Source organism: Silene latifolia, chromosome 4 (assembly GCF_048544455.1).
Source record: "Silene latifolia isolate original U9 population chromosome 4, ASM4854445v1, whole genome shotgun sequence".
In the NCBI taxonomy this organism is placed as follows: domain Eukaryota; kingdom Viridiplantae; phylum Streptophyta; class Magnoliopsida; order Caryophyllales; family Caryophyllaceae; genus Silene; species Silene latifolia.
Genome location: NC_133529.1, coordinates 18,316,321 through 18,332,284, shown reverse-complemented (window position 1 = coordinate 18,332,284; position 15,964 = coordinate 18,316,321). Strand labels below are relative to the sequence as shown.

General features: G+C 37.6%; 1 protein-coding gene across 1 annotated transcript; it reads left to right on the top strand.

Annotated features, from left to right (window-relative positions):
* Positions 1 to 7,297: 7,297 nt before the first annotated feature.
* LOC141653147 (uncharacterized) lies at positions 7,298 to 15,763 on the top strand. Its single transcript, XM_074460814.1, has 17 exons — positions 7,298 to 7,788; positions 9,069 to 9,281; positions 9,480 to 9,538; positions 9,746 to 9,883; positions 10,787 to 10,861; positions 11,369 to 11,452; positions 11,551 to 11,612; positions 11,791 to 11,860; positions 12,230 to 12,305; positions 12,839 to 12,969; positions 14,211 to 14,270; positions 14,574 to 14,648; positions 14,732 to 14,836; positions 14,921 to 15,016; positions 15,180 to 15,260; positions 15,337 to 15,438; positions 15,527 to 15,763. The coding sequence occupies exons 1-17, from the start codon at positions 7,488 to 7,490 to the stop codon at positions 15,593 to 15,595; spliced, it is 1,797 nt and encodes a 598-aa protein (XP_074316915.1). The 5' UTR covers positions 7,298 to 7,487; the 3' UTR covers positions 15,596 to 15,763.
* The last annotated feature ends 201 nt before the right edge of the window (positions 15,764 to 15,964 follow it).

Sequence of the window (15,964 nt, the reverse complement as noted above, 5' to 3'; positions counted from 1 at the left end):
TAGGATTTTATGTGGTAGTCTGTTTGTGATTGCTATTTGTTAGGTTCTAACCAATGTTCTATTTTGCAAGATGGCTCTCCAAGAAACGTAGATAATGCAATCTTACCAGCTGGGTTTGTTAATTGTTAGTTATTAATTTTCGTGCCGTTGAAGCTATGACCGTGATCTTACTCGTTGGTGACCAAGACTGAGTGGCCGTTGCCGAATGTTGAAGATTGGTTATGCCAAATGAAGAATGCTTCCACTTTCTCGATACTTCTTTTCGTATTCTATGTATCTTACCTTAATCTTCCAATCTCGTTGTTTATTCGTCTTTTTAATTCCTCTTCTCTCGCCTTGGTAACTACTCTTCTATTCTTTCTCCCGATTCATCCTTGGTTCGTTTTCTTCTTATAATAAGAGTCCTTGTGGACACCTTCCTTTTATTCCGCAGGATAGTTCCCTTGTTCAAGAGAACCCAGTTTTGAGAGAATGTATCATTGGAGGGCGTGAACGAGTTGAGAAATTGATTGTTTAGGGTTTGAGTTGTATAGGAGAATATAACTTGGGATCCTTTGGTTTGTCTTGTTAGTTGTGCTTGATATGAGAACATAGTGAAATGAGAAACACCTTGGGATTTATGTCTATTGAGAGCTTGTTTGTTATAGATGATTGAGCATGGGTACTACCATAGCACATAAGATGGAATGAACCTGAGCTACTTCATTTGAGAGTCTCGATGTTTCCTGTGGAGAATTAAAGGAATGATAGTTAGCACTAATCCTTGTAGGCCTTGAAAGGAATACAATAGGACATTGATGTTGCTTAATGGATTGGTATCGTACTTTGGAATTAGTTAGTTTGTTAAACCTTTTGAGTTGACCAAATCTAGTATAGAGTAGCCCTTGTTGACCTTTCGAAATTTGAGAACACGTGGTTGACCTTATTAATCATATCTGGATTTGGGAATTTTGGTGGAATGTTGTTCGATGTAGTTCGTGAGTTCAAGGATGTGATTCTAATTTATGGTATCGGAGACTAAAAGTATTAAGTGGTGAGATGATGGAGTAGACAAGCCATGGTACTTGGGGATGACATAGTAAGTGAATTTCAATGACGAGAATTCTAAAGGAGATACTTTGGGACATGAGTGGTAACAAATGAATTTGTGTGGTGAATTGATTTTGGCTCTTAGAACCAATTGAGTTGAGGAATACCTACCCTCGTGGAGTCCTTGTTAGTCCTATGATTTGGTGGACTTTTGAGGCTTTGTTGAGCACCTTAGTGATGTAACCTTACCATATCGATCATAAGCTTTGATGAGTGTTTGGTAAGCAGTAACCCTTCCATTATGCCGCTTCTGTTCTCCTTTCCTTCTCTTTAACGATCTTTGAACCCTGTTTTTATGCCAAATTTTACGTGTCTTCTTCTTGCCCGAGATATCTTCTTAACTCGAATACCTCTTATTTTTGCCAACCGTTATCTTTACGGTCCGACTTCTTAGTTTCCTAACTTGTCAGGCTCATGCACCCTTCGAAAATATTTTACCATTTCTCTATCCCGTTATCACTCCTTATCTCCTTAGTATAGTTGGTACCTTGTTGACCATGTTTACAGAGTTAGTGAGATGTGACTTGAGGATATAGGATTGACTAAGTAGTCGAGTTTGTGATTGGCTTCCATAATCACTTTGGAGATGAGGGTTTGATAATGTATATGTTACAGTGTGAGAAATGTTAAATGTGGGATTATTAGTTGGTTTTAGTGAGTGATATTGATTACTACTTGAGGTATGGTATGAGAGTGAGAGTAAGCTACATTATTGGGAGGTTTTAGCACTTGTTTTGGTAACTAGAAAGGGTAATGGTATGGTTGACACCAATTGTTAGGCTAAGGAACATAATTTCAATTTATGGTTTTAGGAACTCTAGGGTGATAAAGTGTTGTTACAATTATGACCTTGTTCCTTGAGAATTTGATGGTAAGTAAGTTTAGGATATCAAATTTGAAAAAAAATACTCCTTGGGAATGTTGATGACCAGAATGGATTGGTGATGTGATTTGGTATTAGTTGGCTCTTGAGAGTTCTTGAGTTGAGAGAGACTTAGTATTGAGAAGAATTTGTTAATCCTATAGTTTTATAGACCTTGAGGTCGCATTGAGTACTTGAGATGATGGGACGATGTTGTAGCTGAGTGTAGCTGAGTGTAGTTCCGCTTTTGGCAATCCTTAATAAGTAAAAGGATAGAGGAACTTGAGATCCTATTGATTTTTCGGATTTTGGGGTTGGTATGTTACTACCTTGTTTTGAAATGAGAACCTTGTAGAATATTTGAGGAAACCCTTGGGAGTGATGTGGTTATGAGTTTTGTTGTTAGGAAGTTTTCGGAACCGTTTTGAGTGATGTTGTTGTTTGAGATAAGAGTGTCTGGCGTTTCCTTGTTGTCTAATCTCCCTTCTTCCTTGATCATGAGCGTTACCGCTCATACCTCTCTTCCTTACTTTATCATACTCCTCTCATAAGTTTGATGTTGGTAACCTATGAAACTCCATCTTTGACACCCTGTTAGGTTCGACTTCAATTCTTACTCCATGAAATTCATTATAGCTCTCTTGTTGATTAAGTTTGAGCTCTCTTAACATACTTTGTTTTTATGCTATCTAAGTTACTTTCTTTTTTTTGTACGACTTCTAAACTTTCAAGCTACCCGTTTCGATTCATTCATAAAAGTTTATGTCACTTCTGCAAACCTAACATATTTTTAAAGATTTGAAAATGAAATTTTGATTTATTTCCGTAAGGTATTCCTTTTTCTTACTCTTTTTCCGAGTTACTAAGCCGTATTTAATCATAATTAGTAAAGATATTATTCTTATTATAGAACTTTAAACTAAAATTTTGAAAATGCTTTTATGATTTTTAATGGTTTTAACATTAATGAGTGTTAAATCTCGTTATTCGAGACGTCCTAATAATGGGTTTTCTCATTTATTGGTGTAGAAATATTTTTATATATCTTGATATGAATGTGGATGTTCTTGTCTGATCAACAAGAGTATCACCGTTTCTTTGAAAAGATACCTATATTTTTCTTATGATTATATTATTAAGATGTTGTATACTATAATTTCTCCTTCTAAGTTTCGAGGGCGAAACTTTTTAAAAGGAGGGGTGATTGTAACACCCCGTAATTTCGGACCGTTAATATATTGCGAAAGTAATTTATTAATCAAGTAAAATTGATATTAATGTATTTGAAGTAATAATAATTCAAAGAAATATAATTTTATTATATTTTGAAGTAAAATATTTATTTTGATAGTTTCGAAATGTTTAAAAATAGTTTAAACCGTGTAAAAACTTTTTATTTCGAAATAAGGGCATATCGGGAAAAATGACAACTCTTCTGAAAATTGGGCAAATGATTTTGGAAATGGGTCATATGAGTACTCAATTTTCTTGTAATCTCGTGTTTAAGAACTTTGTTCTTGTCGGAATTTGCATTTGACAAACGGTTCTAATTATTATCGAAACGAGTAAAACCGACTCGTGAAAATCCCGACTTAAACCCGCTCCCTTCCTCCTTTCCTTTCCTTTCCCGCGTCACCTCCCTTTCCCCTTCCTTTTTCTGATTTTTCTTACCAAACACATCTCCTCTTACATTCTTTATCATTCCCAAATCAAAAACACCATTTTCTTACCTTTCTAAGCCAAATTTCACCATAACTCACTCGTTTCTTGTCGGATTTTCGCAAAATTTATATTTTCGGAATCCTCTCTTCGAGATCTACATCCTAGTATGTTTTAATTTCAGTTTTCTTGATGTTGATTTAAGACGAATTTGGGCATATTTCGGTTTTTGTACTTATTATTGTGTTTTTATTGTTTATTTAGGTGAAGATTTGGAAGACGAGTTTGGGGACTCGTATATTGTTGAAGATAGTGGCTAGTTGTATGTTAGGGTTTGGTATTCAAGGTGCTAATTGCTCATTTTCTAGCTTAAGGTAACATATTTCGAGTTACTCGACGAATAATCGTCACATTCTTTGCTTTTTGTATGTTTTTGTGATTTTTGTTTGAGTAGTTAATTTTCACATGATAAAATGGGTTGCATGCATGTCTTTTATTAGTTTAAGTTAACATATTGGTATTGGGAACGATTAATTGATGTTTCAGACGATGTTAAACTGAACAAAAATGGAGAAATGGAGGGATGGGGGTGGCGGCAATGGCCGGCAGGCGTGCAGGCCACTGCCTTGGGTTGGCCCGTTGTTTGTTTCGCGGATTTTCATGCATTACTTGTAGTTTCGGGTTTATTAATGATATGTTTAGTAAAAGTAACATGTGGGTAGTCTTAGGAAATGAATTATATTAGTAGTAAAAAAATTATGTTGATGGTAAAAATTATGTTTATATTGGTAGTTGCACATGTTAGGATAGATTATAAAATGAAATTGTAATGAATAGGCTCAAAATGAATTTTATAGCAATAATTGCAATGTTTTGATGATTGTCTTGCCGAAAATCGAGCCTTAGTCCCTTTGACCGATTCGATGTCGATCAATTGTGTGATTGGTCGACCGCAATTTAACCCGTGCACTGTCGCAGATCGGGGTTGCGGGTAAAAATTCGGTTGGATGAAATTTTGTATGAATTGGATAAACGGCCTTTTTCTTGTTTTAGGCCATTTATTATATTTTTATTTCACATGTGTAGTTAATTGATTTGAGTGGCTTCTTATATTGTAGAAACGGCCCTAGATTCCCTGAAACCTTTAATATTGTTAATATTGCTAGAAATGGAATTTGTATTGAATACTTCTTGCGAGTTGTTGTGGTTGTCATAGATAGGTCTTTATAGTCTTTGACGAGTATATGTTCACCGCTTAATAGCCTTTGTGTTCCTGACTTGGTGGGATTATATCCAAGTTGGGGCATGACCTCGTTACTTATTTTGATAGTAAGTGGTCAGCTTAAGTACTAGCCAACCCTTTGGTGGACTCCTTAGGGTACTCACTTTGTTTTAGAAAAATTGTGGGTCTTGGGTGCGGTGGTGTGTATCCGCATGTCTAGGTCTCTTGTGATTTTAGGCTAGGGTTGTGTTGTGTCTTGGCCATGTTTTGATAGAACCTCTGAGCCAAGATACCAGTTCGATTACCTTCCCTACCTCGTGGTATAGACTCGAGTTACAGAGTGACTATTGACGGGACTAAGAACTTTTGCCTGTCTTTGATATATTGCCCTTTCTTGTATGGTGATTTTATGAATTGTAATAGGTGAGATGTAAGCCGGTTACAATTGATAAAGTTTGGATTACTATTTGTTATATGTTTCACATGATAGTTTAATTTGGTCAGTTTAGGGGTCATAGGTTAGAATACTTGATAACTAAATTGTTTATCATATTGTTTACATGTTACACTACATGTTACATTAAATATGACTTTTCGTGGCTGGGAGGACTCGAAGTTACTCCCCACTGAATTGTGGCTTTCGTGTTTGTATAAAATGCGATTGACAGGTTGATAATGCTTAGTTGGGGTACACGGACGAGCTAGTGAGCAAGAGAACCTTGGACTTAGTTTGGTTATATTTTGTTGAAACCCTTAACTTTTGGTTGTGTATATATTTTGAAGGGACATATGTCTCCCTCTTCTATTTTGGGTTGTATCTCTATATTTTCTGCCTTTAGTTATGTTATGTAAATTAGTTTGTTAGCATTTGCAGGTTTTGGGCACTCTTAAGTTGGAAATGTTTGTGAATGGTTTAGGAAAGTTTTAAAAATTACAGGTTTTATCTAGTTGAACCAATTACAAACATATCCTGTCAGTTTTTCTGTAGAATTTATGTGTTTATTTAACGCTAAAATTGAGGGTGTCACAATAACCACATCTTATATCAATTACACAACAGACCAAAGCGACGGACACAACAGACATTTCACGCAATCCCCATCTGGCACATCACACATCAGAAAATTCAACAAAAGATACCCATTTCACTAAACGAAACCTCCCGGAGCCACCACCTTACATGCAACAAGACTAGCTAAGAGGACACCGGTGAGACAGAAAAAAGATCGATATATGGGGGAAATTGGCGAATCACCATACTAGTCCAAGACCACAACCACAAAAAACAAATGCGACGACACTGAAGGACACTAGTGACACAGGAAAGGGACCGATAGATGGGGAAAAATGGGGGATCACCATATCAGCCCCAGACCACCACCACAGAGAACAATAGCGACGCAACCAGATGAGCTATGCTCATCGACACAGCCTAAAACAGAAAAAAGAGCCATACCAGTAAAATGGGGGAACACCCCTGGGTTGCATGCAGGACCTTCAGTGACAGGACGAGGAGACGGAGGGACTGGAAGAAAGAGGCTCGCCGAGGCAACCACCGTCGCAGCCAAACAAACATACGATAAAGTAACGCGGTACGCCAATTATAAATCCGTCAAAGGAGTGAGGTCAAAATAGAAAGGGACAAAAAAGACTTGAGAGGTGACGATCGCCGGAGATAGGCCATGAAATGAACCCATCTCCGGCGATTAGGTAGGAAAAGAAGGGTGGGCTATGTGTGGAAGATGGAGGCGGCGGGACAAATAGAAGGTCATTTTATGTTTTTTTTGTTTTAGAGAGAAGGGTTAGATAGATAGAGAGAGAGAGAGAGAGAGAGAGAGAGAGAGAGAGAGAGAGAGAGAGAGAGAGAGAGAGAGAGAGAGAGAGTCACCTCTGAAGGGTTTAAAGTCGTGTTATATTCACTTATTCGACAAGGCTACTTAAACCGTAATATAGTGAAAGTATAAGAGCCGAACCCATTTAGAATGACTAAGTTAACTAAAGTGTAAGTAATGTAGGGTAAACTAACTTGTTTGAGAGAAATTTGACTTATTAAAAAAATTAAGTAATCTAACTGAACAAATAGCTAGTAAATCAAAAGGTAAAATCAGATATTGGCAATGATAACAGTCATGTCATCACCAAATTGCTGATGCTTTATGTTATATCGACTAGGAAGCTGACACACATACTATTATTGGGCAGCGACAACTGTGGATTGAGCCGTGCCTTATCCATATCAATAATTCTCTTATGCAAGTTTTTTGGTTTTTTTTTATTTGTAAAAAGTGATCACTTTGGAAAAAACGGTCATTTTATAGTCATGAAAGATAGTCACTATTTAACCAAAAATAATAACTACCGAGTATTTATTAAAAAGTGGTCACTTTCTCCTGATCGCACATGAGAATTTGTGTATGCATATCTAGATGCCCAATTATAGGGAGTCGGAGTTGGACATTCTAAGTGGGTGATAGCCTTTTGGCAACCCAAAACAAAAAGCCGGCAGTCTAGGCTCTTCCTCTCTAGTTTCTATGCTTCTATGCGCCGGTCTATCCTTCCTTCCTTCCTTCAACACAATTTTCAATTAATTCAACACTCCAAAATTACACTAATCTTTCAACACAATTCTACTAAAACAAAGTGCTGTTAAACAAGATGAGTTCATCTTCAACGTCATCTTCATCTTCTTCAACCACAGCAATTTCTATCTCATTGCATTCTACACGGCACACATTTCGAGGTATCCACCACTCTTTGCGCCGGAATTTGGTTTTTCCAACGGCTGCAATTGGAGGACGTTTAAGATACACCTCCGTCAGAGCCGCCTCCGGGTCGTCGGGTCGAAGCCGCAGAGCCTACCGTGAGTCTCAGGCCCAAAACCCGCTTCCTATTGGCCCTGTTAAGGAATTTGCCACTGCTGTTGCGCCTGCAGGAGTATTCCTCGCCCTCTCTTTCGGTGATTCTTCTTCTTCTTATTATTATTATTATTAATTGTGATTTGTGAAAATGATGATATTAGAATTGGTTGTTGGCATTGAAAACATTGTTTGATATGAATTGAAGTGAATAACTCCGCCTGTGAGTGTTTTCTGGCATTCACTGCCGGTCCCAAGCCCGGATAAAGGAGGAGGGTTGCGGTAGGTCTGTGGCAGCCAGCATAAAAACTTAAGTCACATTTTATGGACATGAATCGGAATTTGTTGTTGTTGTTGTATATGAATTGAAGTGAATATGTTTGAGGAAGATTTCGGGGAGGTAGAGATATACACAACCAGCGTAGTTGTATCACACAAGGAAGTTGTTACCCTTTTAAAAGAGTGGATGATTATTTCCCCTATTGCTTAAACCTATTTCGACTCTTAAGAGTAGTCTCAGACTCTGTCCAAAGTCTGTACCATTTTTTTTTATACACACTTTGTTGCTTGTTCAAAGCAAGTTATGTGCTCATAGATACAACTAGGGCATACTAGTTGTATCAAATGTTTGCTGAATACGGTTTATAATATTGCAGTTTTTGCTCCTTATTCCATTTGTTGCCTATAAACCTCGTATGAGAGAAGCTTAGTGCCAATTCCCACTCAGGGTTTTCGTTTAAGTTTCTCTTGACGTGCTGATGATCTATCATAGATACTAGCTTTGAGGAGGTATTTAACAGGGTTCCAAATTTGAGCTTTGATTTTAATCTCACACCAATAGTGCTTTTTCAAGATTTTCTATATAGTTAATAACTCCTGTTTGAAAGGAATACCTTTTATCCTTCTCCAGTTTTCCTTTTGATTAGAATGATAGACCATAAGTTTGGGAGGAGTCAAACTTATTTCTGCATTCGCATTATTTATCATCATTAGTGAGGGTGTATTCAGGTTCCTTACACCCTGTTCCATCTTTTGTTTGGCTTGTGGTGTGTTGGACCTTGAAGTGGTGGTTAAGGTGTGACACTGTGACTGGTAAAACAATCAACTATCTAAGTAAAAAAGCATTTTTGTGATCGACTGATCGTAATGGCTGAACATAAATTGTCTCTATCAGTACCTCTCAATTCCCTTATAGCTAAAAGTGATGCACAATATTTATGAGATAGTTAGACGGCACTTAGACCTCAGTGATGCTTATTTTCACTTTAGTGGCACGTAGTCCACATACATTTGCAAAAGCTTTGGTATTCATGGACGTTGGTTCTTGTCACACAGTTAAAGCTTCAAATGAGTTCTCTAATTTTTTTCTTTCAGCTTACAGTTCTATGGAAGCTGGTTGGTAAAGTCCTTTTGCCGAAGCCCCAAAAGTTTACTACTTCAGAAAATAAACCTTCTACCCCTGCGACGAAGTGGTCATTTGCTCCCGGCAGTAACTTGTTTAAAAATCTAAGCCAGACGATTGAGAGAGATTCAAAGTTGAAACTTGATGACTTTGCTAGAGAACTGAGGTCATTCAGAATAGTGGACATGTCAGGTGACGAAATTATGCTTTTAAGCGCGTACGATCTCTCTTTTTTTGTTCATGGAAATGCATATTATAATGCTATGTTCTAGCACCATCCAAGGATCGGTTTTTTGGGTTCTATTGCGTGATTGCGCAAAAGTTTTTGTTCTCAAGCCTCTTTGATCTGTAAACAACTAAGCATATTGATAATCGTTCTTATTTTTGCAGGTCGTAACTTCGGTGATGATGGTCTGATTTTTCTTGCAGAGAGCTTGGCATACAACAAGGTTAAACAGTTTAGAGGACTCATCTTTTTGCTATGTAGCTTATGGTGCTGGTTGTTTTTCTACAGAATATGCCTAAAGTCCTTTAATTATGATATATGCCATCAATTGTGATTCCGCTGATTCCCTTTATCTTAAATTTTTGTTTGTTACCATATATATAATATATACACACACACCACTGATAACTCCAAGCATATTGTGACTTAGGCTGTAGAAGAAGTGGATTTTTCTGCTAATGGAATAACGGCAGCTGGCTTGAAAGCTTTTGACGGCATTCTTCAATCAAATTTCTTCTTGAAGACATTAAATCTTTCTGGAAATCCCATTGGAGATGAAGGAGCAAAGGTTTGCCTTCTAAAATTACACTCGTGCAAAGCTGAAATAAAAGTTCAAATCTTAGAATGGGACAATGCTAGAACACCAAGATCTAGTGAGGTGAAACTGTAAAGGATATTGTTTGCAAAGAGCAAACCTCATTGTTTGCATATAATAGAATTCTTGCTAGTCATGTTGTGACTGACTGTCAAGTTGGTTTATAGCTGAATGTAATGATATTGAAAGGCTTAGCAGTTGGGGTTTCACTTCACCTATTTTTGCTTCAACAATTTACTGATTAAGCCACTGCATTTGGTTTGTTTGCTAGTGTGGCGCTTACTGTAAAGCTAGCATTACTTCAGAAAAAGATCAAGTGATTATAAGGAGAGCTGATGTTGTCATTAACTTTGGTCATGATTCATGAGTAATGATTTATTTAATTGGCTGTGCTTTCACTAATATTATATCTTTAAAATCTACTCTAATCGTGAACTGTTGTCTGCTGTGTAGACTGTAGTGGTCTTATTAGGTTCAGGTTCTTGTAATAGAACTGTTGTAGATAGCTTCTTTTGATGTTTGATGGCCAGCATTTTAATATACTGTATCTTCCTCTCAAATGCCTCTTTTTCTGGACAACACTTAGAAGCTGTTGGGTTTTGTACTTTTCTGGTGCTTGACCGGTTTAAGATTGTACTTTGCAAGAATGGAGTTTCTTCATCTCCACCTTCAATCGAAATCATTTCCTTGTTTCCCATAATCCAAAAGTCCCTGCATAATCCAAGAGTGTGATGTTTATGGTTCTGCATTTGTATTGAGTTTTAACCAATACCAACCCATTTCATTGTATCCGATAACAGAAAAGATTCAACTTTTAATATGCACATGCTAGACTTGTTAATAACTCTAATCATCCTTATTTCTCCTTCATTACAGTGCTTGTGCGAAATACTAGTTAGTAATACTGGTCTCCAGAAGCTGCAATTGAACAGTACTGGGTTGGGAGATGAGGTCTGTTTTCTCCAATGCTGAATCTCTTTGTCTAACTTGCTTTACAAGCCTTTGTGTTTTGTTCATTCGTACATTCATATGAGCTATTTGTCTCTCATGTTTGGAGGCTCTAGTGAGGCCCAGAAGTCAGAACTATATTTTAAAGCTCGATGAATTTTGCTCCAAAATCTCAACCTGGCTATTCCGGCTCTTGGAGACTTGGCAAAAAATGAAATTATATTCCCTTGTTCCCATTGTGTTCTTTATAAACATTTTTGCTCTTCTAAGGTTCTCTATATCTCTATGTTTGGCAACAATTGAGTTTAAGCAAGGGACCTTTTTCCATCCACTTGCACAACTGCACCCACTCTCTAGTCCTAAAAAATTGTGTCCTGGAGTGTAAAGAATCAGCTTACATCCCCTTTCGAACATTGGAGTAGTTATTGCCTTTCCATGGTTTCCTCATAGTTTATAGCCAGTAGCTTATAGCTTTGTTATTACGCCTTCTGAGTCGTCTATTCCTTGCAGGGTGCGAAGGCTATTGCAGAGTTGCTAAGGAAAAATTCAAATTTGACTGCTATTGAGCTAAATAACAACACCATTGATTATTCTGTATGCTACTTTCACCATTATTAAATTTCATCTTGTAGTTAAAGGCTCCTGAAGCTTGAGAAATTGTTCTGTGCTTTCTATTTTGAAAATGGAGGTAGGGTTTTGCAAGTATTTCCGGAGCACTACTGGAGAATAGCACCATTCGAGCTTTACATCTCAAGTGAGTTAAAGAAAATTAGAACCTCTGCTGTATGGATTAGCTGATTGCCAACTGTGAACCAATAAGTTTATCTTTGCTATCCCCTCGCTCAAAAAAATAAATAGAAAATAAAAACTCTCTTAGCTACTTGTTTTGTGTGATAGTTGCTGACGTTTATGGCAATCTATTGATGATGTAGTGGGAATTATGGTGGTGCTTTAGGAGTTGCTGCGTTGGCTAAGGGGCTTGAGGGGAACAAGTCTGTAAGCGTAAGTTTTCCCTTAAAAGTTAAATTAGAGATTCTATGTATGACATTTTGTGATTTCTCTCCCAAAATAGATAGCTAAGCAGGCAGCAAAAAGGGGGGGGGGGGGATGATAAGGAGTCTCTCTCTCTCTCTCTCTCTCTCTCTCTCTCTCTCTCTCTCTCTCTTGTGGGACGTGAGGTTTTAACTCTACCACCATGAGAAAAAGGGCAAGCTATTAAACGAATGAGCTGCCTATGAACCTCAGTAGTTTCTGGATTCTCAATGTATACTGACTTAGTTTACTCAATATAGAAGTTTATATCATCTATAATTCAATATTGACATCCCTGTCAATTGAAAGCTAAGAGATTATTAATTTATTTGGTCTCAGGAACTTCACTTGCATGGAAATGCTATGGGAAATGAAGGAGTCCGGTCTTTGATGTTAGGCTTATCAGCTCGTAAAGGTGACATAATGATGATTTTTTTCATATTGTTTATAAAATCTAATTTCTGTCCGTCTCCCCTTCCCCAAAAAAAAAGGTCTTTTTCTTTATGTGATTTCACTTGTCTGCTTAATTGTTTCTAGTTTATACACATGAAAATATTATACTCCGTATTCTTTTGTAAGTTAGGTCCAATGTATTTGTATATCAATATATGCTGAGAGTGAAATGGCCTATATATTATGTTACGTCTTCATTCTCGCTCGAGTAGCTGTGCTGGCAACTTGAAATCCTGACATGGATTTAACTCTTTGGTCACTCCAATTTACACAAGAACATGAAGAAGGGTGGTAGTTGTTTTATTAATAGTAAAGTCTCACATTTGGGACATATTACCTCATACGACACTTGCAAATGAGTTTAAGTTACTTGGCAGCTGCTCCCCTGTTGCCAAGCACTCTATATGATTCTGGACTTTTTTTTAAACTGTTAAAGAGGATTTGTTCCACAAACTAAATTAGCCACTAACTGTGAATTGTATGACTTGCTTCTAGGAAGAATGACACTATTGGATATCAGCAACAATGAAATTGGCTCAAGAGGGGCCTTTCATATTGCAGAGTACGTGAAAAAGACAAAGAGCTTGTTATGGTTGAATGTTTACATGAATGACATTGGAGATGAGGTAAAACATTCTCAACCCATTGTTTGGTTTGAGAGAAATGATTTTCGGTATTCTTTCATTGGTTTGTATGAAAGTAAAAATGGGGAGAATATTAATGGAAAACCAAATCCCTTTCTTGGACAAAATATATTCCCTTTGGAATAAGGAATGCCAGTTAACCTCTCTTCTTTCCAACTCCTTGAGTCTTTGCTCCCCATTTACATTTACAACTAAAGAATTAAGGCTGTTTTTGTTGCTTGTTATAGCCATGTACCAAATGTTTCTCATATATTATCTGGCAGCACTATCTTCTGCGCCATAGAGACTTTACTTTGTGTGGCAGCCTGCCTTTGATCGATAATTAATGCTTAAAATAACTTATTGGATGAGGGATTTGGGAGGGAAAGGGAGGGGAGGGGGATGCAGGGATATGAAATCCCTTGTTTGGATAACAAATGGGATACGAGAGAAATGGATGGGGAAGGATATGGAGGGATCCATTTTCCCTCCTCCAAGCCTAATCAAAATCCCTACAAAAAAGGAGAAATTTGGAGGGAAAACTCTCTTCTTCCATTCCCCCTTCCCTGCCCTCCCCTTCCCTCCCTTTCCCTTCACTTTTGCTACCCAAAGACACCCTAGAGGACTTGTTTGGATAGCAAAATAGGAGGGAAAGGGAGGGAAGGGAAATAGGGGGAATGGAATCGGAGGTGAGCAAAGGGGAGGAGGAAACAGAGGGGAGGGGGAAAGGAAACGGAGGTGAGCAAAGGGGAGGATGAAAGGAGTATGGGTGTTTGAATATTCCCCCCACCCTCATTTGCTAACCAAACAAGGGATTTTATGTCCCTTGCTTCCCCCTCCCCTTCCTTTCCCTCCAGATCCCTCAATCCAAACAAGCCCTAAATGTACTTCTTGGCTTTCGAACACCTTGCTCTATCATAGGTGCTCGTCTTCTTGATTTCTTCAGGACTCACGACAGAATCTGTTTTTCGATTATTTATTATTGTCATGTTTATTTAGTCATCTGAAGTAAGAGTAGATTCTTACCGCTTCTTGTTTGGTGATATACATCGATTCCTTGACATGGTTGAGTACTGTTGCTGATATATTTTTGCTTACCAATTGAAGAGACAATGTGTTCCATCATTGCTTAAATTGATTTTCTTTTGCCTCATGGCTTTGTGGATTAGCTTTTGAATATTTGAACCTAAAATTTATTTCCTCAATATAAGTCGCCACCTTTAACTTTTTATATAATGTCTCAGGGGGCGGAAAAAATTGCTGATGCACTTAAGCAAAATCGCTCAATTACTACCATTGACTTGGTAAGAGAACATAAGCGCTAGTATGGTTGTTTCTGAATCACAAGATAAGTCCAAAAATAAGTTCAGTGTTTTTTCTTGAGATCAATGAGATGGCCAATACTGAATGTTGATTTCCTAAATTCGGTTGTGGAGGATTCGATTATTTAACAACAATAAAAATATAATTTTCTATCATTATGTATCATTTTCCTTATGGAATGGAACTTTTTGAATTTTGTTGGGGGCACAAGTATATTTTTTTTTCTTCTATCTTAATCTCGAAGTCATGGCTAAAGGTCAAGGTGTGAATTTCTTGGAAATCAGGGAGGCAATAACATACATGCTAGAGGTATCACTTGCATTGCCGAGATCTTGAAAGACAATAATGTCATCACAACCGTAAGTCCCTTCACCTTCTCCTTTAATCTTTGGACTCGGGACACTTCTTTTAGAAAAAATACTCATTGCATATTACCTCTTAGTTGGAGATTGCCTATAATCCTTTTGGACCTGATGGAGCTAAGGCCATATCCGAGGTTCTCAAGTTTCATGGAAATGTGAAAACCCTGAAGCTTGGATGGTGTCAGGTTATCACGTTGAACTTATGATGTCCATAATAGATTTACGTGTTGAAATGATTGCTGACGATATTTTGACATTACATCTTCCAGATTGGACGACAAGGAGCAGAGTTCATTGCCGACATGATAAAGTACAATACCACCATATCTACACTCGACTTGCGTGCAAATGGTTTGATGGACGATGTATGTTAAATTAACCATTTTTTATTTGGGGTAATGGGGTATATGGGAGGGGATGATGTATGTTAAATTAACCATTTTTAATTTGGATTAATGGTTTGATAGACTTGCTCTCATTTGATGGGTTTTTGTTCTTTTCTATGTTTCCATAATCTTTTGGATACAGGGTGCCGTTTGTCTAGCCCAGAGCCTGAAAGTGGTGAACGAGGCCTTGACGTCGGTAGATTTGGGCTTTAACGAAATAAGAGTATGGAATTCAGCTTCTTTTCTTTTTTTCTTCGAACTTTTACTTACCTTGTGATTAACATGGAATTTCTCGACAGGATACTGGGGCGTTTGCAATAGCACAAGCACTGAAAGCTAACGAAGATGTTGCGCTTACGTCAATTAACCTTTCAAGCAACTTTATTACAAAACTTGGACAGGTAACTGTATTTTCAGAACCGAGAATTCCATTATATTCTTTCGCATCTTTGTACAATATTCATTTTATCATGGTTTGATCGTATGCAGAGTGCACTTACGGATGCGAGTGATCATGTTATGGAAATGAACGGAAAGGAAGTTGCGGTGTTCTTCTAAATTTTTGTTGAGATGGGAGTATTCATAAGCATATAGCAGGCGGAAAAATCAGCTCGGAATTGGAATGTTATCTAGTTAGATGAGATGTTATACCCCCTTCTTGTGCGGGGGTGTAAATTTTTGAGAATGAGGTAATGGAATTTTTTAGTGACCGTGTTTGCCATGATATGTTTTTTTTCAAAATTTTGTTAGTGGTCGGTCACAGGGTACATGTTTCGCACAGTTGAGCTGGAGGGACAATAGGTCTTGGTATAGACGGGTGGGGTGAACAGACGGGTAAAGACCTCTAATAAAATTGGTAGGAGGGACAAGGTGGGGCACCCCCATGTGCTTCCCACTTTATGACAAATGGGTATTTTGTGAGGGAAA

Coding starts and splice junctions, on each gene's coding strand:
- LOC141653147 (XM_074460814.1), top strand. CDS start 7,488: ATGAGTTCATCTTCAACGTCATCTTCATCTTCTTCAACCACAGCAATT. Junction 12,970..14,210: donor TGAATGACATTGGAGATGAG/GTAAAACATTCT, acceptor ATAATGTCTCAG/GGGGCGGAAAAAATTGCTGA. Junction 14,837..14,920: donor TGAAGCTTGGATGGTGTCAG/GTTATCACGTTG, acceptor TACATCTTCCAG/ATTGGACGACAAGGAGCAGA.